This window comes from Polyergus mexicanus, unplaced genomic scaffold (assembly GCF_030449975.1).
Source record: "Polyergus mexicanus isolate NDT 795.1 unplaced genomic scaffold, iyPolMexi1.0 SCAF_10, whole genome shotgun sequence".
Classification (NCBI taxonomy): Eukaryota; Metazoa; Arthropoda; class Insecta; order Hymenoptera; family Formicidae; genus Polyergus; species Polyergus mexicanus.
Genome location: NW_027223330.1, coordinates 4,132,294 through 4,157,385, shown reverse-complemented (window position 1 = coordinate 4,157,385; position 25,092 = coordinate 4,132,294). Strand labels below are relative to the sequence as shown.

The 25,092-nt window shown below is 31.8% G+C and overlaps 1 protein-coding gene and 2 pseudogenes across 2 annotated transcripts; all 3 read left to right on the top strand.

Moving 5' to 3' along the window:
- Positions 1–6,608: 6,608 nt before the first annotated feature.
- Positions 6,609–10,604, top strand: LOC138936940 (uncharacterized; annotated as a pseudogene).
- A 2-nt stretch (positions 10,605–10,606) lies between these two features.
- LOC138937300 (uncharacterized) lies at positions 10,607–11,616 on the top strand (annotated as a pseudogene).
- A 5,807-nt stretch (positions 11,617–17,423) lies between these two features.
- Positions 17,424–21,249, top strand: LOC138936777 (protein FAM136A). Of its 2 annotated transcripts, XM_070302423.1 has the most exons (4): positions 17,424–17,599; positions 18,422–18,562; positions 20,828–21,031; positions 21,136–21,242. In XM_070302423.1, the coding sequence occupies exons 1-3, from the start codon at positions 17,516–17,518 to the stop codon at positions 21,026–21,028; spliced, it is 426 nt and encodes a 141-aa protein (XP_070158524.1). In that variant the 5' UTR covers positions 17,424–17,515; the 3' UTR covers positions 21,029–21,031; positions 21,136–21,242. The 2 variants fall into 2 exon arrangements, with proteins under 2 accessions (XP_070158524.1, XP_070158523.1); XM_070302422.1 differs by having other exon boundaries at positions 20,828–21,249.
- Positions 21,250–25,092: the final 3,843 nt, after the last annotated feature.

Below are 25,092 nucleotides of genomic sequence, written 5' to 3'. Positions count from 1 at the left end.
TGGCGAAGTATTTTACGTGTTCCAGTTACTAGTTTTGGCTTCATACGTACAGATTATCTTACGTGTTGGGTTAATATTTTAGTTATAAGATTTCTACAGATTTCAATAAAATTCTTCAAGATTCTAAAAATCCTCTAGATAATAGCCAATGATTGCTTATCTAGTCAAGATACGATTCAAGATATTTATTGTGGAAAAATTAATAAAATTTTTAAAATTTTATTAGGTTAGGAAACGTTATAGCTCTCGCACACTGGACACGATGAGCGATGAGTGATGAACGATATCCAATAAGAGCTCTGCTTTTTCAAAAAAATAAAGCTGTCACTGGACAGCTCATCCCCAATCGTTCATCGCGACCAGTGTGCGAGGGCCATAACCACAGATTAAAAATGCAAATTCAAAGGACGCCCGTTTCAGCGTTGCATGTCATCACGTGACTTTGACTCGACGCTAGCGTCAAAAAAAAAAGCTGGATTTCCTCACCTTCAGCGTCAAGCTATGTTGTTGACCATATGAATGAGATCTTTTTTTCCTGAGTCGTGCTTCTTCCAAAATAATGACAGGAAAAAATGCGTGGTAAAATCCATGATTGTATTATCGTTTTATAAATATTGGATTTACCCAATAAAGTTTCCTACGACAATTTTTTCTTTCCTGTTTTTGTAATTCATCATTTATTAGAACTGCTGCTAAAAGTTTCTTACATTGCCGATTTCGTTCTGATAATTTTTTCGTACACATGCTTAACCATATGTAATATTTATTTCTGAAGGACATGATTCACATATGATTGCACATACGGTATCGACGCTATAAATTCGATGCTAAACCCTTTTCATGCATTTTTCACAATGTAGCGTCAACTTTAATCGCGTGACCTATTTTGACGTTGAAAATGAGCGTCGAGCGCATAGACATAGTATATCTAGACATCTAGACCAAATGTTGAGGAGTGTGAGCCAAGGTGCACGTAGAAAAGGACATATTCTGTTTCGTGCCCCTTGCGTTTTGTTTCGCTTGCACGTAGCATGACGAAAGAGAGCGCTATGCTCGTGCGAGCGAGAGAGAACGCAAGAAGCACGAAACATAATATGTCCTTTTCTACGTGCATCTTTACCCCCACTCCTTAAATAAAGGCAAACGTTCGGTCTAGATATACTATGTCTATAGTCGAGCGTCAGCGTGAAAAGGCACTTTAATAGACAGATAGCCAAAGGCCCGGATAAAGGCGAGACCGGCAATCTCTGTGCAACCTACTTTGCCCCTTACCGACTCATTTTGCCCCTGGTTTGAGTCTGGGCTAAGCTCCGTTGACTTTACCAGACTTTGCCTTTGGTTCGAGCCCAGGCTAAATTCCTTTGATTTTATCAACAGTCTTTGTCCTTGGTGCGAGTCCAGGCTAATTCATCATGAGATGAATGAAATGTGAGAGATGCTTGCCTCTTATTGTCTCGCTCGCTCCTGAGATAATGATAAGAGTGAGCTAGACAATGATAAAAGTGAGCGAGAGGAGAATAGCAACGTGCAAAGAAGACTCGAGGATCAAGATCGAGCTTTTATGAATGCTGGTATTCCTTTTTCGCTCACTCCTGTGATTGTCTCGCTCACTCTTATTATTGTCTTATTATCAGAAGCGAACGAGACAATAATAAGAGCAAGTAAGAAAAAAGACGGCAAAGGCTCGATTTTCGAATCTTCTTTAAACGTTGCTATTTTCCTCTTACTTGTTTCTGTGATTGTCTCATTCCTATATTGTCTTACTTACATTTTCATATATTCGTCTTGTTCACTCTCTATACAGTACAGAAAGGTTGCAGACATATTGCAGAATAATTTCATTGAAATATTAGTCAAAAACAAAGTAACGATAGAAGTAACCATTAAAATCGTTACTCGTTAGTGAAAAAATAACGCCGTTACCTTACCGTTACAAACGAAAAGTAACGCCGTTACCAATCCGTTACCAAAAAAAAGTAATTACCCAGACAGCACAAAACATCCTCAGGATCATCCTGAAAATGTCCAGGACGGTTCAGGACATTTGTAGGATATTTTAAGATATTATTATAAATATATTTATAAAAATTTAATATGCATACATAATTATTTTTAGTTGTGTCGGCTATTTAATATAATTTAGAAATCTTAAGTATTATAATAAGTATTAATGTCCTATAAATGTCCACTGGATAACCCCTGGATGTCTGTAGGATATATCTGCCCTGTCTATTATATTGGATGTCTTTTGGATTTCCAGAGAACATATACATGTGCAATTAATTGTTAACATTAATTTCGTTTAATATTAATAATTGAATTTGATGCGCACATTTTCATATATCCAAAATTATTATTTATTTAATATTTCATGAGAAATATTACTGTTCGTAACATTCCAAAAACTTTACAAATATTCAACCGCTAGTTCGTTTGTTTACCGCTATGCGACACGCGAACTCGTATTTGAGATTTGGTCATGAGAATTATATAAAGCTTGCAAAGAGCAACTGACAGGAAATTACAAATGTAATTATTTTCTATCAGTTCAATTTCTGATGCAATCCCAACATAGGGAATTCAGATATTGGATTGTTTAGAAAATATTACACAACTCAAACCCGGGAGCCAAACCTAAAATATTCATGTACAACACGAAAGCCTCAAATATTAAAGAACGGTGAACTATTTTTAATATTAGATTTTTAATATTGGCAGTAAATAACAAAACATAATTTTAATTTATATTGAAATTTTAAAATTTGCTCCTTGAAACATACGAAAAATATCCCTAACATATCCTATAAAAATCCTTAGGATGTTCCACAGGATCTCCCTGGATTCTCCAGAGGTTAATATACGGCTATCATTTGCTCTTTCTCAGGACATCCAGAGGAGATCTGAGGATTACAATGAGATATCCTGAGGATATCCTACATGTATATCCTGGATGCCCTTTGGACGTCCTAAGGACATCCTTGTGCTGTCTGGATATAACGGTAACGGCGTTACAGGTAACGCGTTACTTCCCAACCCTGAATATATATATTGTATATATATATATATATATTGTATGACAAAAACACTTACATATATAATTAATAATATAATTAAATAAATTTAAATAATTTAATTCGTAAAAGTTAATATTTTATATAAATATATTTTTATATCTATATAAATTTATAATATCTATATAAATTTTTATATAGATATTAGACTATTTTACATCTTATGTAGATAATAAACGGATAATTTTAACTTTTTCGGGCATTTATCTGTCCGATTTCTGAATAATCAGTTCAATATCTGAATTCCCTGTGTTGAGGTCGTATCAGACAAATTAAAAAATAAATATCATATCTTTAATCTTACTAGTCGCTCTTTGCAAGCTTTATATAATCATCATGACTAAAATTTAAATGCAGATAGATAACTCAACGCTCGCCGCATAGCGGTAAATGAACGAATTAGCGATTACCGAATACTGTTTTTACCGAGTAATGTTTTTGGAATGTGGCAGTAACATTTTCATGAAATATTTCAATTACATGTTTCAATAATGTCTCAACAATATTACATTGCAACTTGCAAGATTATAACATTCCTGCAATGTAATTGCAATGTTCTGTACTGTATGGGGATCTTAATACTCATCTCGTTCGTTACACCCAGACAGCACAAGGATGTCCTTAGGACGTCCAAAGGGCATCCAGGACATACCAGGTATATAAATATGAAACCGGAATTTGCCCATAGCTGGCCCTAGCTGTCAATGTAGTTACCGTCAAACCGCGTCATTGGCGCCATTTTCTTGTTTTGACATCTGATAAAGATTTTCAACTCACAACGATACAAGTTTCATACAACAGCATAGTTTTTAATAGCGTTGAACATGTCGAATTTTGTGCCTGGAAACTACGATTTGCGGACAGCATTGATTTTCTGTTACCATTTGAAGAAAACTGCTGCAGAATCGCATCGAATGCTTGTCGAAGCTTACGGTGAGCATGCTCTTGGTAAATGACAGTGCTTTGAGTGGTTTAAAAAATTCAAAAGTGGCGATTTTGATGTGAGAAACGAAGAACGTGGAAGACCACCGAAAAAGTTTGAAGACAGCGAATTGCAAACATTGTTGGATGAGGATGACGCTCAAACGCAACAACAACTCGATTTGAATCAAGCTTTGCGTGAAAAACGACCAGAATATCAAAAAAGGCAACACAAAGTGATTTTGCTTCATGATAATACACCATCATACACAGCAAAACCGGTCAAGGAAACGATTGAGGCGTTTAGTTGGGAAATACTTTCGAATGCGGCTTACTCATCAAACTTGGCTCCATCCGATTACTACTTATTTGCATCGATGGGACACGCACTTGCTGAGCAGCACTTCAGTTTACGAAAATGTACGAAAATGGCTCGATGATTGGTTTGCCTCAAAGGAGCAACAGTTTTTTTGGCGTGGCATCCACAAATTGTCAGAGAGATGGGAAAAATGTATAGCTAGCAATGGGCAATACTTCGAATAAAATATGTTTTATCATTTTCATACAATAAACGTGTATTTTCTATACAAAAATTCCGGTTTCATATTTATATACCTGGTATATGTAGGATATCCTCAGGATATCCCATTGTAATCCTCAAATTTCCTCTGGATGTCCTGAGGAAGAGTAAATGATAGCCGTATATTAACCTCTGGAGAATCCAGGGAGATCCTGTGGAACATCCTAAGGATTTTTATAGGATATGTTAGGGATATTTTTCGTATGTTTCAAGGAGCAAATTTTAAAATTTCAATATAAATTAAAATTATGTTTTGTTATTTACTGCCAATATTAAAAATCTAATATTAAAAATAGTTCACCGTTCTTTAATATTTGAGGCTTTCGTGCTGTACATGAATATTTTAGGTTTGGCTCCCGGGTTTGAGTTGTGTAATATTTTCTAAACAATCCAATATCTGAATTCCCTATGTCGGGATTGCATCAGAAATTGAACTGATAGAAAATAATTACATTTGTAATTTCCTGTCAGTTGCTCTTTGCAAGCTTTATATAATTCTCATGATCAAATCTCAAATACGAGTTCGCGTGTCGCATAGCGGTAAACAAACGAACTAGCGGTTGAATACTATTGTTTGTAAAGTTTTTGGAATGTTGCGAACAGTAACATTTTTCATGAAATATTAAATAAATAATAATTTTGGATATATGAAAATGTGCGCATCAAATTCAATTATTAATATTAAACGAAATTAATGTTAACAATTAATTGCACATGTATATGTCCTCTGGAAATCCAAAAGACATCCAATATAATAGACAGGGCAGATATATCCTGCAGACATCCAGGGGTTATCGAGTGGACATTTATGGGACATTAATACTTATTATAATATTTAAGATTTCTAAATTATATTAAATAGCCGACACAACTAATAATAATTATGTATGCATATTAAATTTTTATAAATATATGTATAATAATATCTTAAAACATCCTACAAATGTCCTGAACCGTCCTGGACCTATTCAGGATGATCCTGAGGATGTTTTGTGCTGTCTGGGAATATAGCGATAAAAGAGAGAGTCGAGAAAAAATAGAAAAATCATTGTTCAGATACATAACCATACGGTAGCGAATTTCGACTATCGATAAATCTACGTTTTAGTAACGTGAGCGCGCATACTTTAGTTTCGTCGCGTGTTACGATTTCGTAAAACGTGGTACGGCGAATTGTTCTAAAGCATAGATTTATCGAAGTTTTCAGCAATTCTTGTCCGTTCTTTTCATTTTCCTGTGCTCTTTCTTTATTTAACAATAAATTCTTAATGCTGTTAAAATTAACCAACCAAGAGTTTTTATAATTTAGGGTTATGCCCTTTACTTTACAGCAGTGCTCGGAATTAGATGCCCTTTTCGGGCCGATATCTGAGGCGCCGCCTGCAGTTCCCCCATTACCGTTCGAGGCTCGACGGCCGAGCTGCCGATCGCGCGTGCAACGCTATGCCTCAGGAGCGTCCCTATATAAAAAATATGCTGAGATCGTACCTTCTGTCAAATCGCCATTTAAATTTGCCTTGCTAGATCATTTTTATAAATTTCTATTATTAATATATTATATATGTCTATTACGCACATATATATTATATGTTATTATATATAATATTTATTTGGGGGGAGGGACATAACAACAGTAATTCTATAAAAATAAAGTGCATTTTAATTTTCTCGAGGAAATCTATAATATTTTTATAAATGCAAGACTGATTTTATCAAACAAATATTATTTCAAATTACAAACTGAACTGTTTCTATATTTACTTGGCTAGTTAACTTGATTTCATATTTAGTTTTAATTTTTGATTTTTTTAAAGTTTTTATCTTTTAGAGTTATTTTTTAGAGGAAAATTATTTTTTATTTTTTTGTTTTTTATGAAAATTATTTTTCAAGGTAAAACATTTTTTAAAGTTATTTTTTAATGGTAAATATTAAACTTTTTTACGTACAAGTTGGAATTTTTTTATATACTTGGCGTATTTTTTTTACCTTTGTGAGGTTTTTTTATTTTATAATAGTAGTTAGTGCCACAGTAGTTATGTTAGCCAAAGGCGAACATTTTGTGAGCTGGTTGTTGAAAGAAATATTTCCCACCAAATGCGTTTTGCATGTGCGCTTTGGTTAAAAAGTATATCCCAGAGGCGATCATTTCGTGAGCTGGTTGTTGAAAGAAATATTTCCTACCAAATGCAATTTCTGCTAATTATAAAATATTTCAGAGGCATTTATGTTATTAAAATATTATATTATCTATAGTATTATATAATAATGTTATAAAATTAATTTTTAGTAGCACTTAGATAAAAATTTATAAACAAAAGACTGCACTTATTTGTCAGAAGTTTTATGATATACCTTATTTTTATAGCAATGTTTTACAAAATGCTTATCCATTTATTTTTCTTTGCAGACGATAATTATTGCACCTGATAAAGACCCAAGAGGCAAATGACTCCAGGAATACTGAGATTACTAAGGATACTATAACAACGAATCCATCGATTTTCAGAAATCACTTCCCGATACGATGGATTTGAAAGTTAGTATCCAAACAATGCAATGCCTGGAGTCAAATGCAAATACAGATACGTGTTATGAAAATGTAGAACTTTGCGAAGATAACAATTTTGTTATCGATAATGGCCCTCTGGATACAAATCGTATCCAGGAAACCATGCCTGAAGGCCGTTGCATTGTCGACATTTCTTTTCTGTGAAAAGAAATGCACAGAACATTTGATAACCATGCGCGAAGAATAGAGCGCCAATTTAAAGATTGGAAACTCGTTAATTCTCGTTGCAGTGGATTAAAGACGCAATTGTTCTTCAAGTGCCAAATGTGCAATTATGAAGCCAACATCTAGTCAGAATCCACAGAGCCGGAAACATTGGACATTAATACGGCCGCTGTAACAAGAACTATTACAGTGGGAATTGGTTATGCTCAGTTCGAAGAGTTGTGTGCAGCTTAAATGTTCCTTGCATATCCGAGCTAACCTATATCAAATATAGATACAATTTAGTCGATGATTTTGAAAAGATAGCCATGGAAAATATGAAAATGACTGGTGAAGTTGAAAAGCAATTGGCTCTCGAGAAAAACGAAGTTATAAACGGTATTCCATATATAACAGTTGTAGCAGATGGTAGTTGAATGAAGAGATCATACGACAACGCCTACGACTTTCTTTTCGTGATTGGAGCCATAATTGCCCAGACAGCACAAAACATCCTCAGGATCATCCTGAATATGTCCAGGACGGTTCAGGACATTTGTAGGATGTTTTAAGATATTATTATAAATATATTTATAAAAATTTAATATGCATACATAATTATTTTTAGTTGTGTCGGCTATTTAATATAATTTAGAAATCTTAAGTATTATAATAAGTATTAATGTCCTACAAAAGTCCACTGGATAACCCCTGGGTGTCTGTAGGATGTATCTGCCCTGTCTATTATATTGGATGTCTTTTGGATTTCCAGAGACCATATACATGTGCAATTAATTGTTAACATTAATTTCGTTTAATATTAATAATTGAATTTGATGCGCACATTTTCATATATCCAAAATTATTATTTATTTAATATTTCATGAGAAATGTTACTGTTCGCAACTTTCCAAAAACTTTACAAACAATAGTATTCAACCGCTAGTTCGTTTGTTTACCGCTATGCGACACGCGAACTCGTATTTGAGATTTGGTCATGAGAATTATATAAAGCTTGCAAAGAGCAACTGACAGGAAATTACAAATGTAATTATTTTCTATCAGTTCAATTTCTGATGCAATCCCGACATAGGGAATTCAGATATTGGATTGTTTAGAAAATATTACACAACTCAAACCCGGGAGCCAAACCTAAAATATTCATGTACAACACGAAAACCTCAAATATTAAAGAACGGTGAACTATTTTTAATATTAGATTTTTAATATTGGCAGTAAATAACAAAACATAATTTTAATTTATATTGAAATTTTAAAATTTGCTCCTTGAAACCTACGAAAAATATTCCTAACATATCCTATAAAAATCCTTAGGATGTTCCACAAGATCTCCCTGGATTCTCCAGGGGTTAATATACGGCTATCATTTACTCTTCCTCAGGATATCCAAAGGAGATCTGAGGATTTACAATGGGATATCCTGAGGATATCCTACATGTATGTCCTGGATGCCCTTTGGACGTCCTAAGGACAACCTTGTGCTGTCTGGGTGGTTACTGCACGAGAAAGATTCTCTTCGTCGGTGTCCATAATAATTTTGTACGTTATATGATATGGCAGAGAGGAAAGGTGTTCAATCAAGAGGTCACAAATGCTACAAAAATTTTCATCGGAACACAAGCTCCACAAGCAAAGAGAGTGATGCCATCGCAGAAGGTTTTTAATGTAGCCTCGAAATGCATGGTCTGATTTATAGAACGGTTGTTGTTAATAGTGACAATAGCGTTTATCAGGCCATTGTTGATAACAGACTATACCGTGACCATATAGTGACAGTAAAAAAGATAGAATGCACCAATCATTTGTTTTGCAATTTATGCAAAAAGCTAAAAGCTGTGGCTAAGATGACTCAGCCAAAAATGTATAGACAGCGTGGCTTTGTACAAATGCGAAATGTTGTATAAAACAACATTTTAAAAATACAAAAGGAAGTAATACAGGCAGCCGCTCTCCGAAGAGTAGAAAGGTAACTTCAACATTACCAGGCTATGGAATTACAAAAAAGATATATTGAACATTCCTAGCCATATGTTTGGCGAATATAAAGCACGTGGTTTTATGTACAAAGGAGTGAGTTTCGATTGCGCACATTACCGATCGGACACGACAATATTTCCCAATCGGACACAGGTTCGGTCGGACACAGTCCTGATCGGACACAGGCTCGATGAGACACAGACGTAATCGGACACAATTCCGATCAAACACATATGGTTGCAATTGGACACAGGCCCGATCGGACACAGACCCAATCGGACATAATTCCGATCGGACACATATGGTTGCAATCGGACACAGGCCCGATCGGACACAGGCTCAATCGGACACAGTTCCGATCGGACACAGTCCTCATCGCGAAGCTAGATCCATCCTACAATCATTGTGTGGATGGGAAAATGTATGCGTGGACACAGTGGGTTTCGGCCCCCCTACGGGGGGCTTCACTATCAAAAAACTAGACACATAGGTTTGCGTTGAACCTCGCTTAGTGTGGAAAGTTGTAAACCTATGTGGAACCTTACTACGCATTAAAAAGTATATGCGTGCAGACAGTATGTTCCGCCCCCCCCCCCCTAGAAAGGTTCCACTTCCGGAAGATATAACCTAACCCAAACCTATATATTTCTGATATACTGTGTCAGATCGGGCCTGTGTCCGAATGCAACCATATGTGTCCGATCGGTAATGTGTGCAATCGGGACGATCCCGTACAAAGAGAATTGTGATGAAACGAAGAAAAATTATGTACCGTTTCTAAAATTACACGGTCTGTATCAAAAAATAGAAAATGCTGTCATGTATCTAAGTGCTTACTCCGAGAGCTTGTTAAATTTAACGAACAATCCAATAGTATCATTCAATTCAATAATTTGCAAACAAATTGACAAAAAGTATATTAATTTTGATAAACGAGGCTCTTACAATGCTCGAATTACAGGAGCAGCTGTGCAATACAATACGCAACAAGTATTTACACAAATACATCAAAGCATGTGAAAAACTGTTCCGCCTATTGTGGAGAATCTGGAAAAGCGATGACAAATAAAAGTTGCGAAAACCAGAGAATCTCGAGAAGCACAGGGAAAATAAAAAAAATTCAAACGAGAGCCAGGAACAGATCGTCATTACGGTCCGCAATCGCAAAAACCGGATATTCCATCCGATATATTCGAACAATTTCGGCAAAATCATTCCGAAAAATTGTTAGAAAATGCGATAAACTGGCAGAAAATTGAACTCGATATTAGAAAACAAAGTGAATCAGAATTATTTTTATCACTGAGACAAGGAAGCACCGATATTATTATCAAATTCAAGATCAGTTAAATATTACACAGCGAGAATATTGTATTTTTGCTATTTGGACTCCAAAAAGCATAAAAATGTTGCGCATTGATAGAAACAATATTTTTTGGAGAACTGAAATGCTGCCTTTCTTAACACGCTTCTGTAATGAATGCATGCTTCCAGAAATCTTAGATCTCATCATAATAGACATATGCCAATAAGAAATCCAAGATACATCATGGAAGCTAAACAAAAAACAGCATGAAAATTATTTAGTCACACAAGTAATATTATAGTAAGCGAAAATGGCATGGAAAATAGCAAACGATTCAAACCGAACGTTTTACCAATGGAAGTAGCAATGACTGATATTGTTACTATTGTTCTGAATAAAGAACAAGACGATGATTGTATTATCATAAATCATTCAAGTAACAAAAGAGATATAACTGAAGATGATATGGTAAGACATAAAAATCTTTTAGATCACACGTTTTCTTCTCCTTCTTTGGGGAAAAAGAATGTCTTGCCTATAACAAGTCAATTAAATGATGAATCGTTGGATTTATTTTTGCGCATCATAAGGGAAACTTCTTTTTTCGAAACACAAAGTGTACTATATTTAGAATACCCTCACATAATTGTAACCAGTTATAGTGACAAAAGCTTACAAATAATTGGAGGGAATTGTAGTAATCACTGGAGGTGTATTTTCTTTGATGGCATCAAACTTTGCGTGTACGATAGTTTATCTAGCTGTACATACGACAAATTGGTAACTAAAGAGAAAAATTACATACATCTTCGTTATTCGACTATAAGCTCAAATGATATAATTTTTGAAAAAGTTCAAACACAACCTGATGGAACAAGTTGTAGAATTTATGCTGCAGTTCTTGCTACGACTATAGTCTTAGAAGGTAATCCTTGCGAGGAAAAATACTCCAAGAATGTAAAATACATGAAAGAACATTTTTGTAAAATTATGGAAACCAATAAACTATTGCCTTTTCCAAACTGATAAATAATTTATCATAAAAAACAATAGAAAATAATATAACAAAAAAACAATGGAAAAAGGTAATATAACAAAAAATTAAATTTAAAAAAAATAATAAAAAAATTATATTAAAAAATAATATAAAAAATAATATAACAAAAATAAATAAAACAAAAATTAAAAAACATTTTTAAAAAATCACTCCCGACTGCTGCCAACAGAAGCCTAACATTTGATTATCACAAAAACATTTAAAAAAAAAATAATATAAAAATAAAATAAAAAAATATTTTAAATAAAAACATTTGCTTAGAAAAGTTTGAAATAATATCTATTATTACATTATTATTATTACATATTTAGTATAATATAAAATATAAGAAATCACACAAATAAATTTATTCGAAGTATTATTTATTGTTAATTTGAATTTATTTTTATAACATATTTATTTAATTATTAATTATTGTTTATAACATGTTTATTTTAATTATTAATTATTATTTAAGTTTATTATTTGTTTGAATTTATTTTTATCACATGTTTTGTACTATATGATTTAAAAAGAGTTCTAATTTTAGTTTAACTAGTAATAAGATTTTAAAATTAACTAATAATAAATTGTACTTTTTTATTACACTAATTATTAATCGCATATTTTACAGTTTAAGAGCAGTCGGGAGACGCCAATTGCATATTTTACAGTTTAACGGCAGTCGGGAGACGCTAAGTATAAAATTCTGTAACGGTTCACCTTTTCCGTACGCCTTGGATCAGGCTCGCCGGTGCCAGGATTCGGGAAAAGGGGGAAACTCAAATTCACTCTTCCTTGGTATAAGCGGTTTAACGATTAGTTTATTCAAGCAGTTATTAAAGATGCAACACTAAAAGCTATATTTACAATGAGAACGTGCGACAGCGGTCCGTACAAAAGTTTGCAGGGACAATGTTGCGGTGACGGGCGCGTGTGCAAGGCTCGGGAAGTGAGCGCGGCTCATGCAGACGGTGCTGGGGTGTTCTGCGGTCGCCGCATTTACATGCAAGTAATTATTATTATTACAATAACATAGATAGCAGCTATTACAATAAGGAGATCTTAAAGACTACGAGGTGTCGCGGGGCCCTTAGTGTGGTTCCAACCGCCTGATCGCCTTATCCTTAGAAGGACGGGGCGTCGGCACTTTCTGCGGCTTATCCTTAGAAAGACTAGCACGCTGATGTAATCTAGAGGCCACGTATAAAGATAAAATTAGCGCGACGCGGGTAGTTATCCTAAGATGGTTAATTAATTCTATGAGTACGGCGTTCGGGCGTGGTATGTGTACAAAGTAATCTTACGGTCTAGCGGTTCGCGGTATATGTACAAAACGGTCTTACAAACTATCAAGTCGCGGTATGGATACAGAGCGGTCTTACGATCTAGTCTGGACGCGATATACGCGGAACGGTCTTATCGTCTAACTGGACGCGATATTTACAAAATCTTACGGTCTAAACTGGACGCGGTAATTATAGAACGGTCTTATAGTCCAGCCTGGTCGGGTCGCGATATACGCGGAACAGTCTAATCTGAACGCGGTGTACGTGAAACGGTCTAAGGATGCGCCGTCCCAGCAACCAGGTAGCCCGGCATAACCACGGGTACCCCGTGACCTGGTTTAACGCGGGATATCAGGATACGTCGTCCCAGCAATCGAGTAGCCCGGCATAACCACGGGTAGCCCATGACCTGATGTAACACGAGAGGTAGTTTCGGATCTGGAGTTAATGAGAGGACTCAGGATCGGGAATTAGTAACTGGTAACGTTACGCTTGCCGGACCGCCTTATATACCGGCGGCCGCCCTCCCACTCACCACTCACGCGAGTCGGCGCGTGGTGGGATGACTCTACGGTGGGGCCGCGATACGGGTGTAGCTTAGGGGCGCCATAGGTGCCGAGCCTAAGAAAATGCGCGCGGTGGATCGGCCCACTAGGCCGTTAGTAACAGTATCGTTACAATTCTCAAAAAATAGGCACCCGTTAGTCTTGTTGCATTATTGCTTTCTGCCACGAGAGGCCAGAAAGCATTTTTAGGTTGTATCTCGACCTTAAAGCGATATGTTAGATTGTTAGAAGAACAAGGACAGCACGCGATTGTCGCTCCTTATCTAGATTTATGTCTCAACGATCGCATCCGTGTGCTCAACGTATCGGTGTTTGTGCCTTTGTGGATACTACACATATACGCGATGAAAGAGAGACAAATGTCGGCGCCAACATTTTTCTTTGTTAAGCGATCAGTACTGCCCATAGACATAGTATATCTAGACCGAGCGTTTGCCTTTATTTAATGAATAGGGGTAAAGATACACGTAGAAAAGGACATACTCTGTTTCGTGTCCCTTGCGTTCTCTTTCGCTCGCACGTAGCATAGCGCTCTCTTTCGTCATGCTACATGCGAGCGAGAGAGAACGCAAGGGGCACGAAACAGAGTATGTCCTTTTTTACGTGCACCTCGGCTCCCACTCCTCAACACTCGGTCTAGATATACTATGTCTATGGTACTACCTATCGAAAAGATCGAAAAGTGGATGTAGCACGGATATGAACCAAATGACCGACAGTATCGAAAAGTGGATGTAGCACGGACATGAACCATATGGAGATTTAACCGACAGTACCGAAAAGTGGATGTGGATAAATGTTTCCAATTCCTAAAAGTGGATGCACGGCGCTGCTCTACGGCCTAGAAAAAGCGCCCCACGAAAATCGCCGGCATTGCCTCTTTCAGGCTTCTCTCTGCTCCTGCCACTGATCTCTATACATAACTAGATAAGGCATACACTAGGATCCGCAGCTCAGAGTCTGTGACCAATAGAATACCGGAAGTCATTAAAATTGTGGGCTATGTCTACACTTCTTGGTGGAAAATTTAAATTACTAAAAACTTTTTAAATATTATTTTTAATGTTATTAATATAATTAATTTTTGAATCTTATTTTTATGATATTTTAAAATTATAAATTAAAATGTGCAACAAAATAAAATTAATATAATAATAATAATATCATTTATATATATAAAATAAGTAAAAAAATTGTATTAAACTTCTTAAACATTTTAACCAAATAAAATATACTTTGCAAATTAAATAGAAATTAATATGTAAAACACACACAATATAGAATGTGTATTTGAACATAATTTAATTATTTAAATATGTATAAAAAAAGACTGTTTACAACATTGTGAAAAAGAATATTTAAGAAAAAAGGATAGTCAATTAAGTCAATTTAGAAATCGAATTTCTATTTCTTTCTCTTTGTTTTTCTATATGATGCATGCAAAAATATTGGAAAAATATTACATTTTAAAATTCAAAATATGCCTCACATCATATATATTATATAATGCACAAATTTGAAAGATTTTATTTTATTTTAGTTATTTTTAATTTATCTATGATACGTAATTAAGTTCTTATATATCAATATTTATAAATAATTGTAAATATACAAAATATGTGTGTATATATAATATAATAAAAAATGCACAAATTTTATAAAACGGTACAATAAAAATATAAATAAAAAATCTTTTAATATTGTTTATGAAAAATTATAATTAAGTAATTACCTTGATAATCTTACAAAATAATTGCAGTTTCCAACAAAGAAGCCACTTCAGAAATGATAACCCTCTGCTCTGTGCATATCTGTAGCTGATGATTATAAATAAAAATTATATACAATAGTATATAGTTTATATAAAATAAGAAGAAATATAGAACTATATAACTAGAGAAAAAATGTACATATTATAATATATATATGTCAGTATATATAAGTATAACAATAATAAATAATATATATCTAAAATAGAATTATAAGTTATTTATTATTTATGTATAAAGTATTGTATAATAGCATATTTCTCATTATCAGAGTGCAATAACCAGTACGAAAATAAAAAAGAGTAACATAGATAGAAATAAAAACAGCGTGCGATTAATACAATAAGATGTAGAGAATTAGTAATTTCACATAAATTATTGCTTTCAAATTAATATCTCGTGCAATAAATAACACTAATATTATTTTTACATTTTTTTAAAATATCACAAAATAACAAATTTTATGATATTTTTTATTATAAAATGTTTATTTTTATTATTACAAGAGTATTTCTTATTATTAATTGTAAGTAATAAATAAAAGTTTTTTATATATTTATTATTGAACACACATACAGTGATGCATGCAAGTTGCTTCTACAATAATATATATATACCCAGACAACACAAAACATCCTCAGGATCATCCTGAATATGTCCAGGACGGTTCAGGACATTTGTAGGATATTTTAAGATATTATTATAAATATATTTATAAAAATTTAATATGCATACATAATTATTTTTAGTTGTGTCAGCTATTTAATATAATTTAGAAATCTTAAGTATTATAATAAGTATTAATGTTCTATAAATGTCCAGTGGATAACCCCTGGATGTCCGTAGGATATATCTGCCCTGTCTATTATATTGGATGTCTTTTGGATTTCCAGAGGATATATACATGTGCAATTAATTGTTAACATTAATTTCGTTTAATATTAATAATTGAATTTGATGCGCACATTTTCATATATCCAAAATTATTATTTATTTAATATTTCATGAGAAATGTTACTGTTCGCAACATTTCAAAAACTTTACAAACAATAGTATTCAACCGTAAGTTCGTTTGTTTACCGCTATGCGACACGCGAACTCGTATTTGAGATTTTTTGGTCATGAGAATTATATAAAGCTTGCAAAGAGCAACTGACAGGAAATTACAAATGTAATTATTTTCTATCAGTTCAATTTCTGATGCAATCCCGACATAGGGAATTCAGATATTGGATTGTTTAGAAAATATTACACAACTCAAACCCGGGAGCCAAACCTAAAATATTCATGTACAGCACGAAAGCCTCAAATATTAAAGAACGGTGAACTATTTTTAATATTGGCAGTAAATAACAAAACATAATTTTAATTTATTTTTAAATTTTAAAATTTGCTCCTTGAAACATACGAAAAATATCCCTAACATATCCTATAAAAATCCTTAGGATGTTCCACAGGATCTCTCTGGATTCTCCAGAGGTTAATATACGGCTATCATTTACTCTTCCTCAGGACATCCAGAGGAGATCTGAGGATTACAATGGGATATCCTGAGGATATCCTACATATATGTCCTGGATGCTCTTTGGACGTCCTAAGGACATCCTTGTGCTGTCTGGGTATATATATATATATATATATATAATGCTTATAATATTGCTATATAATATTAATGCTTATAATGCTATATAATATAATAAAAATATATTAAAAATTAAAATATATGTTAAAATATATTAAATCTTGAACATTAAAGTGCACTATTTTATTACATTGGAAATTTTGTAGTAATAAGCAACTTTCGATATATTATATGTAAAAAACAAAAATTAAACAAATTACTATTTGCTATTTGCTATTGATGATTCCATATAATTTTTCTGTTCATATCATGTCTTATTTTGGCGCCATATTGTAGACAAAGCCCACAACCTTCAATTGGTCACAATCTTTTTCTCCTATATGCCTTAAGCGGGGAGCACACACTTTTGCATAAGCGCATAATCATAAGCATAAAGAATTTGATTGGTCCATTTCCTTATGCATGAGAAAATTGACCAATCAAATTCCTTATGCTTATGATTATGCGCTTATGTAAAAGTGTGTGCTCCCCGCTTTATCCAGTTATGTATAGAGATCAGTAGCTGCTGTCAATCCTAAAGTTGGCAATCCTGAATCATACTATTTCACACGTGCTTCACATTGTACATTGTATATTTTGCATTGTATATTTATACAAATAATTTTATAATAAATAAAACAAAAATGGAAGAACAGAAAAAACGAGTAGAAGATCATATGACGAAAATGGTTGAAGAAATTGATAAGACTTATTTACGAAAAATGCAGGTATTTTTATCGATCATAGTGATAAAGAAAAATGTTTTTATAATATAAAAAATATACTTATTAAATATATACAAATGTATTAATTATATACAGAGAGAGAATTATATACAAAATTATGTACGAAATTGTATACAGAATTATATACAGAACTATATACAGAACAATATACAGAATGTAAACAGAATGAAATTTTATTTGAAAAATTTGTTTTAAAATGTAGAATGAAAATTATCGTTGGCTATTATATGAAAAAAAAATAATAAGCTATTAAAAATATTTTTCAAGGTTAGGAAATGTGTGTTATATTAATCAAACGAATATGTTCCAATTCGTAATTCAATTACTTTACCTATATCTCATTTAATCAAATAATTTATATATTTGGATGAATTTCTTGTATGTGAATTTGAGAAATCTTATATTCACATATATATTATGAATTTCACAGTCATAGAAGTTCTTTGCTTTGCAAAAATATAAAAAAATCTGTGTCATTTGGAGTTAAAGGAAATTCTTTTCTTATTTTATGGTGTGATGGGTTTAAAATATACTCAAATTGTAAACAAAGGGAAATAATATTTTATAGAATTATATAACATAGAGATCTATTCTTTTTTGACAGTAGTAATTTCAATTATGATTTGTGGCAATTTCATATTTTACTCATAAATATGCAATAATTTCTTCAAAATTGAAAATAAGAAAATTATATTTTTTCCATGTTTACTTAATATTGAAAAAATTATAATTAATAATTCTTAACTCTCCTTAGTTTGTGTTTCACATATTGTACATATAAGCATAAATTACATTTGATTTCAGAGAGATATGCACAAGTGTGCTGCACAATGTTGCGATAATGAAACATATAGCATACAAAAGATTCATAGATGTGTAGATAATTGTAGTTCTTCTTTGAATAAAGCACAACAATATGTTCAAGGAGAGTTTGAACGAGTACAGGTAATAAAATTCAACTTATTTAATTGCCAGAATTATTTGATGATTTAAGCTGGGATTTCTAGCACATGATTTATAAATATAAATCATATATATGTATATGCATACATAAAATAAATACACACATACGCATGCACACACACATGCATATGGCATGCTGTTTTACTTTTTAATAGCATAAATTCTATTTAATATAAAAGTTTCAAAAAATAATTATCTTAAGAAAAATTCTAATTTAATTTAATTTATATTATTATAATTCCTGATATTATATTATTATAATTCCTGATATTATATTATTATAAGTCCTGACATAATAATAATCCAATAAATTACATTTATGTTCTAATATAATAATTGGATAAATTAAAATTATATGGTGAGATAATGTTAATTCCATGAATTAAAATTATGTCTAGACATAAAAATAATTCTGAATTTTTATTATGTCCCGACATAATTTTAATTTATCAAATTATTATTATGTTACTCAAAGTGTTTGCTATTAAAAAGTAAAACGGCATGCCATAAACCAATGCTGCCAATATTGTAAAATAAAAAATCACCAGCTATTGAATTAAAATTATGTCGCCATATATAATAATAATTCTAAGAATTAAAATCCAAACAATTTTAATTAATTCAATTATTATTATGACGCGATATAATTTTAATGTATTTAATTATTCTAGTATAATTTTATTTTCATAAATTAATATTTATATAATCCTTCGTAAATCTTGAATAATAAAAATGAAATAAAAAGATTATTTAAATTTATATCGAATGTAAATTTTATCCTAGAAGTATAGATGAAGATAGGAGTTTTAGGGCATTATTATTATATCGCAATAAAATTTTAACTCAGTAGCTAGTGATTTTTGACAGTATTGACAATTTATGAAAATAAAATTATGTTGGAACATAATAATAACACTGATCGACAAAATAAGAATTTTTTTTGCCTTAAGTTCTACCAAATCATTTCTGGTAGATTTTTTAGCACTGATTACTGATTGAATCTAGCTGTAAAAATGACTGTATCACATCAAGTTTTTGAGAAAACCTCAGTCAAAGTTGCTAAAATAGGCGTTTTTGATATTTTGATGTGAGTTATATCTTTCAATGGAGACGTGCTACAGACGATAGTGACAGCTCAAAATAAAGCTCAAAACTTATACTTTATGCTAAAAATGCCAGAAATTCTAGGCAGGAAAGGTTTTTCTGAAAAAAGTGGTCGAAACATCTATCGCAGTGTCCCCCAGTCATATGTCTCCAGTTGTCCATTACTAAAATTTTTTAAAATCATTTTGATCATGAAAGTCGGTATGTATACATTTGCTTGATCACTCGTCACGAATTATGTGTTAAAATTTTAAAATTAAAAATGGAAGATCCAAAATAGCAGATCAAATTTTTGAAAAATCATTCAAATCATGAGTATGTGTAGATTTTTGTGGTCGCTATAGTTAAGAACAAAATTAGAATAGTTTTTTGTTACTCTTGTAACTAAAAAAAAATTTAGTAATGGACAATTGAAGACATATGACTGGAAAACATCGCAATAGATATTTCTTATGTTTCGATCACTTTTTTTCAGGAAAATCTTTCCTGCCTGGGACCTCTGGTATTTTTGTCATAAAATATATGTCTTGAGTTTTATTTTGAGCTGTCGCTGCCGTCTGTAACACGTCTCCATTAAAAGATATATGTAACTCACGCCAAAGTATTAAAAACCTATTTTAGCAACTTTGACTGACATTTTCTCAAAAACTTGACGTGATACGCCACTTTTACAGTCAGATTCGTAATCAGCGTTAAAAAAAATCTATCACAAATGACTTGGTAGAACTTAAGGCAAGTTTGGTGTTGAACAGTGTAATTAGATGAATTAAAAATTATATCGGGACATAATAAAAATTCGGAATTATTTTTATATCTAGACATAATTTGTCCTGACATAATAAAAATCCAATAAATTAAATTTATGTTTTAATATAATAATTAAATGAATTAAAATTATGTCGCGATATAATAATAATTCTATGAATTAAAATTATGTTTGGACATAAAAATAATTTCAAATTTTCATTATGTCTCGATATAATATGAATTTATTAATTAGAATCGCAATTTTTCTTAAGACAATTATTTTTTGAAACTTTTATATTAAATAGAATATTTTTTATGCTATTAAAAAGTAAAACAACGTGCCATACCACGCATACATTATATATATATTTATTATTTTTTTTAAATATTTTCCAGAATCGTTTGCAAAGGTGTGTAATGGAATGCAATGATAATATAAAAGACAAAATGGGACCAAATCCGACACAAATTGAAGTAGATAAGTATAGTGAAGAGTTTGAAAAATGTGCCATTACGTGTGTCGACTCCTATTGTGAATTATTACCCTCTTTAGAAAAGACTATGAAGAAGGTCCTCAGTAAAAACGAATTTGCATAGTTTGTAATTAGAAAATAAATTTTAAATATCATCTTATTTCATTTTTAACATTCTTAATTGGGAACATTTTTATGTAGTAACATAAAAAACACTTGTTTTTTTTTTAGGCACAAAGTAACTATCTGTGCAATAAATTTTAACTTTATTATTCTCACACACACATGAGAAAAAGTTGCGAATATTATATAATTTATTTAATAATGAAGTGTAAAAAAAGAAAAACTTATCTTACAAAAAAGTATAATTAATTAGATTATCTGACTTTTATTTTTCCTTCTGTTTCTTTTTTTTCTTTGCATTTATTTTCTTTCTTTTTTTATCATTATTTTTGCTTATATTTTTTATACAGTTGATGAAGAATTAATTTTGATTAAGTAAAATATAGAGATAATATAATATATCAATAATGTCGAAAAATTATTTTTTTCAGAAATTTTAGTTTATTAAATATGCTTAATGCTATATATAGATTGGTGATCTTTGTTGATAAGTATGTAATAAAAATGTTACAGAAAATTTAATATATATTGTTTGTGCGAATTTATTTAATATATATTATTGTAATCAATTGCATTAAAATAATGTACGGTAAGTAATGGTATACAAATAATATATGTACACAAAGGCTGCGTTCCGATATTCACTGTCAATATTGAAAATCTATAGTGTATGTGAACTCTATAAAGTTAGCCGGTCATTCACTTTTATAACTTTCTTTTTATGAATCGTTTGTTAGTCATTTGTTGGTGATTGTTGGCCTAATTACAACTTTTATTAGATATTATTTTTGTTTCAAAACTAGTTCAATCGATGCGCAATCGTTTATTGATCACGGAAAAATTAAAAATACCTTTATTAATCTTGAGAAACGAAAAAACTAATGCACTCCGATGGAGGGGGGGGGGGGGTCGTTTAGAATATTTCGTGTGACGATGCCGTAACACATACATAAAATTTTAAGTGCGAAAGCATATAATACAATTATTAATTATTTACCGACAGCATACAATATGAAAAACACAGATATGCAACAAAAATTATTCTAACAATTTTCTACATTATCTACTGGATATATGAGAGATATCCTAACCTATATTACTATCTTAATATTATTATCTTATTATCATGTTTTAGTATCAAACATATCTGTAAATTTTCGAGACTTTTCTCATTCTACGAAGTGACATTGAGTAAGTATTCTTTGCTATGAAAGAGCTTGGGTACTTTAGCAATGTGGGACAAATTCTTAGATATATATAATAAGACACATTTAAAAACGAGTAATTTTTGTTATATCTTTATAATACAAGAGTATGTATTTGCAACATAAGCTTAATAATTTTCAAGAAATTAATCTCTTTTATTTACAATGGGATCTTTACGCTAAAAATATTGTATTTGTGTCTACGCAACATATACCAGTGCTGGGATAAATATTGTGCAACTACAATATGAGATATATTTAAGTATTGTGGGTTTATTCAATCTAAAGGAAGACTGTGAGAATTGTAATGATGACAGTTATACTGATAAGATTGCTGTACAAACAATTTTATGCCTATTAACATTATATCATGTTTATTTTGATTTTAAGCAGATGAAAGTAACAGATAAATACTAATTCGCAAACCAGTGGATTGCATTCAGCTTGCATCGATTGTCAAGAATCCATTTACAAAGCATAAAAATCTTTTAAGCAAGAGTTAAATATTATAGTCTCTGCTAATAGAATCTTGTGATCTGTAATGGAATAATCAACGCTCTTTATATTGTATTTACAATATAAAGGTTATCTTTGCCTTATCTGAAGTAAAAATAATCAAATTGAATAGTTAATTCAAAATGTAAATATTCTTAAACATATTGTAGGTTTCCTCTAAACAATCAACATCTTTTGAAATAGTGGCTAAATAATTGTCCTATAAAAAATTGGAGACGAAAATATTGTGGTGGAAAATAGTATTCTATTTTAGCACTTTAGTTAATATATATATATATATAATAATTAAAATTTTGATAATAGCTTTCCACATTGCCCATGAGGTACTATTGTCAATGCGTTTTTTTTAAAGTGATTTTTCCAGTAGACCTATTCCATTATCCGGGATGATTACGATAACTGTGGCCCCTTATTTGAAAGGTCGTTTCTGAAGACATTTTTGACGAGGAACACGGGAAAATAGTAAAAAAAATTTCCGACAAATAGTTTTCGAGATATATCACTTTAAAGTATTGGACATGATAATAAAACTTTATAAAAATGGACCCAACGATGTTGACCTTGATATATGTTGTCAAGATCATAATCCTGAGTAACTTTTCCTTATAACTTAATCGGCGGTCTCTTATAATTTTTGAGATATTTAAAGTTAAAGTTTAATTCAAAACGAAAATTTGGTTTGGGTTATATAACGTAACCCAAACCAAATTTTAGTTTTAAATCAGAAATAGGTTTGGGTTAGATTATATCTTTCGGAAGTGGAGCCCCTCCCCGTGGGAGGGGCGGAACCCACTGCGTCCACGCATATACTTTACAATACGAAGCGAGGAAATTAAAATAAATAAAAAAATTAAACAAATTTTAACAAAAAATGTCTGTTTTTAAAAAATATTGAATAAAAAATAAATCAAAAATTACATTCATGGATAGAAGCTACACATGGAAGATACTCGCGACAGTGATCTTTACAACATATGTTAAGGTCAAGGTCATTGGGTCCGTTTTGTAACGTTTTATTATCATGTCCAATACTTTAAATACATTTCGAAAACTATTGGTCGGAAATTTTTTTTACTATTTTTCCCGTGTTCCTCATGAAAAATGTCTTCAGAAACGTCCTTTCAAATAGACCACAGTTATCATAATCGTGCCCATTATCCTATTCCTATTTCATTATCTTTATTATCTTTTAGTGGAATAGGCCTACCGGGGAAACCACTTTAAAAAAACGAATCGACAATAGTATCTCATGGGTGACGTGGAAAGCTATTATCAAGATTGTAATCATTATATATATTACTGTCTCTAAAATATATAATATTATTATAACATATAAAATATATATGCGTGTAATAGATTACATATATAATATATTAATAATAGAAATTTATAAAAATGATCTAGCAAGGCAAATTTAAATGACGATTTGACAGAAGATACGATCTCAGCATATTTTTTATATAGGGACGCTCCTGAGGCATAGCGTTGCATGCGCGATCGGCCGCTCGGCCGTCGAGCTTCGAAAGGTAGTGGGGGAACCGCAGGCGGCGCCTCAGATATCGGCCCGAAAAGGGCATCTAATTCCGAGTACTGCTTTACAGCATTCATGCGTACGCCCGTCCGGCATACAAACAACATAGACAGTGGTCTAGTTTCCACCGAAGTATTAATTCGCATCTAGTGCGGCGTAGAACCAAATTTAAGTCGATGGAAACACGACTGACTGCGTTCATTTCACTCCCACTTCGATCTACAAGCTTTATCGGAGTAGCATCGAATTGACACGAAATTTAGTCGGTGGAAACGGTTGAGAGTAGATGGTGCCAACTTTTACTTTTCATTATTTCGTAAACATCAATATGTAATCGATATATAATCTATATATCGATGTTCGTAACAGTTATCGTTTGTTTGTATTAATTATCAAAATGGAAAATTAACAAAAAAATTGCCAGATTATGTTTATTTACATTTATAAGCAAAAGTTAAGTTGGCTCTACTGAAATATCAATTTTTCTCGCTTCTATTCGGCTCCGTAAAGTTAGCCGGATCACTTTGACTTTTTGATAATTAAAATTATCTAATCGTTTGGTGGTCGTTTGGTGATGATTGGTAGCCTAATTAAAACGTTTGGTGGTCAATCGTATTTTTTAAATTAAATAATTAAAATATTGGTGTAAAGTTAGCCGGACATTTTTAATTTTTAGTCTAATCGATTAAATCAAGGCTTGTTCGATGCAAAATCGTTAGGTGGTCACAAATTCTTTATTTACAACGTTTGGTGGTCCATAATTTATCCAAAAAGTAAAAAAAAACCATGTGTGGTTAAGTAGTGGGAATGGCT